General features: G+C 54.7%; 1 protein-coding gene across 1 annotated transcript; it reads right to left on the bottom strand.

The window, feature by feature from the left end:
- Nucleotides 1-685: 685 nt before the first annotated feature.
- Nucleotides 686-2254, bottom strand: LOC124669390 (berberine bridge enzyme-like Cyn d 4). The gene has a single exon (XM_047206010.1). It carries the CDS (start codon nucleotides 2252-2254, stop codon nucleotides 686-688), a length of 1569 nt encoding a protein of 522 aa, XP_047061966.1.
- Nucleotides 2255-2514: the final 260 nt, after the last annotated feature.

Below are 2514 nucleotides of genomic sequence, written 5' to 3'. Positions count from 1 at the left end.
TAAGTAAGTTTGGCAACAAATAAATTTAAATAGCAGCACATTATAAGAAAGTTTTGATGATAGCTGCACGCGTCAGATTGTGCTAAAATGAAAAGAAACGATGCATGTCATAGTAAATAAAATACTACTTCTTGCATTTCGGGTGTTGCCAATGAGTTCTTCTGGCAAGTCCATATAGCTCAGGAGGAAGCGTTTCGATGCTTCAGCTGGTGCAGGTTTCTTGCTGTGCGTAATCTTATTATGTACATATGCCATATACGCCACAAAGTCATCAAGAAGGGCGCTCTCTGTTTGACATTGGAGAGTTTGAGGCATGAAGGTACCAGTCCTGGTTGTGCTCAAACAGCTATTGAATGTTAGCAAACCTAGATGATAATTTATAATCTTGATCTTGTTGATAAAAAACTGTACCTAAATGATACGCACTCAATTGAATGTTAGCAAAGCTAGATGATTATTTATAATCATAATCTTGTTGATAATTGTTACATTTTCAGCTTATTGCAGTTTTTTATAAACGTGTATTATAATTGTATTGATAAATGTTACATTTTGATCTCATTGTAAATTTTAGCAGTTATAAGAAACATGGGCAAATGCTATTTGATCACTGTTTATTTTAATCGCTAATTAGTTGATCACTGTGACAACAAGTAGCTCGTATATTTTTCGTGATCAAGAGAGATCAAGAGAGAAGCGGCGGCACGCTCTGCTCGTTGCGGAAGTAGTCGCTGGCATCCACCTTCCCCTTGATCATGGCGAGCCTCTGAAAGTTCCCCCCGAAGTACCTCTCGCCCCACACCTTGCCGCTCTCGTAGGTGCTGACGCCGCCGACCACCTGGTTGACGCCGATGTCCAGGTCCCGGTAGTTGGCGTAGGCGGCCCTGGGGTTCTGGCTGACCAGCGGCTCCATGAAGTCGTATATGGTGTTGATCCAGCTGGGCGTAGTAGTGCTGTTGCCCCCGACCCAGGACTCGAGGTACTGGATGTTGTAGAGCACGCCGGCGCGGTGCGGGAACGGCGTGTCGTCGGCGGCGATGCTCCCCATCCTCCCGCCTTGCGGCTCGAGGACGAGTTGCCCCTCGGCGGCGCCGCTGGGCCAGGTGAAGATCTTCTCCCAGGCGTCCTTGGTGAGGGCCTCCTTGACGTAGTCGGACTTGTTCTTGTAGAAGCGGCCCAGGGTCATGGTGCGGTTGAGCAGGAGGGCTTCGAGGGGCGCGTTGTTGATGGCGTCGCCGAAGTATATGTACGCCACGTACTGCACCCAGCTCATCTCCCGGCAGTCGGCGCGCGTCAGGTTGAGCTCCGGGAGCTGGTCGCGCAGGGTGGCCACCACCGCGCTGCAGTTGCCGAGGTACAGGGACTGGAAGTTGGCCTCGCGCTGCTGCACGTTCACCCGCACGGTGAGGTCGTCGGGGAGCGCCGGCGCCACCGTCTGCCACTTGGTCACGGCCTCGACGGCACCCTGGTCCATGGTCTTGGTGACGCTGAAGTACGCGACCGTGGGTGGGACCGGCACGAGCCGCACCTTAAACGACAGCACGATGCCGAAGCTCACGCCGCCGCCGCCGCGGATGGCCCAGAAGAGGTCGTCCCCGATAGCCTTCTTGTCCTGCAAGAGGATCCCGTCGGCGTTGACGATGGATGCGTCGAGGATGTTGTCGGCGGACAGGCCGTACTTGCGCATCATCAGGCCCTGGCCGCCGCCGCTGAAGTGGCCTCCCACGCCGACGGTCGGGCAGACGCCTGCAGGGAAGCCCAGCCCCGGTGCCGCCTTGGAGACGGCGTAGTAGAGCTCCCCGATCGTGGCGCCGGCGTCGACCCACGCGGTGGCCTCCTGCGGATCAACGTGGACGTTGTTGAGCTTGGCGAGGTCGACCACGGCGAACACCTCGGGACGTTGGGACCGGGATGAGAGGCCCTCAGTGTCGTGCCCGCCGCTGCGCACGCGGAGGCGCACGCCGTGCGCGCGTCCGCACCGCACGGCGGCCTGGACGTGCGACGCGTTGGTGGGCGTCACGATGCAGAGCGGAGGCATCGCTGTCGCCGGCGCAAGGAACCTGGCGTTCCTGATGGACGACACCAGGAGCGGCTTGAACGACGGGGAGCCCGGCGTGAGCACCAGCTGGCTGGGGACTTCTGTCATTAGGCACCCAAGGAAATCATCCGAAGACGACGCCAGTGACGGGACGGGCACGTAGAAGCCCACGAAGCACACTGTGAGCAGGATTGCTATGGAGATTGACACCGCCATCTCTGCACCGCTCGATCGTAAATTGACAATGTGTTATGTGTGTGCTTATGTTATTGTCCTATGCTGGTTATGTACCATTTGCCTGTACTTGCAGGTCAACGAAGAAGCTGTATAAAAAAGATGAGATGCGCAATGAAGATAACATAAACAGCATGTATGTATTTGCAGGTCAACAAAGATGACACGCTAAGCTGTAGAAAAAAAGATTAGCTGCCCTAGTTTGATTACCTCCATATGGATAGAGATCATCGGTGCTTTAA

This window comes from Lolium rigidum, chromosome 7 (assembly GCF_022539505.1).
Source record: "Lolium rigidum isolate FL_2022 chromosome 7, APGP_CSIRO_Lrig_0.1, whole genome shotgun sequence".
NCBI classification, from domain to species: domain Eukaryota; kingdom Viridiplantae; phylum Streptophyta; class Magnoliopsida; order Poales; family Poaceae; genus Lolium; species Lolium rigidum.
The sequence above is the reverse complement of the archived record's forward strand: the minus strand, read 5'-3'. Positions and strand labels throughout refer to the sequence as shown.

Bases quoted from the DNA above. Each gene is read 5' to 3' on its own strand.
- LOC124669390 (XM_047206010.1), bottom strand. From the start codon at position 2,254: ATGGCGGTGTCAATCTCCATAGCAATCCTGCTCACAGTGTGCTTCGTG.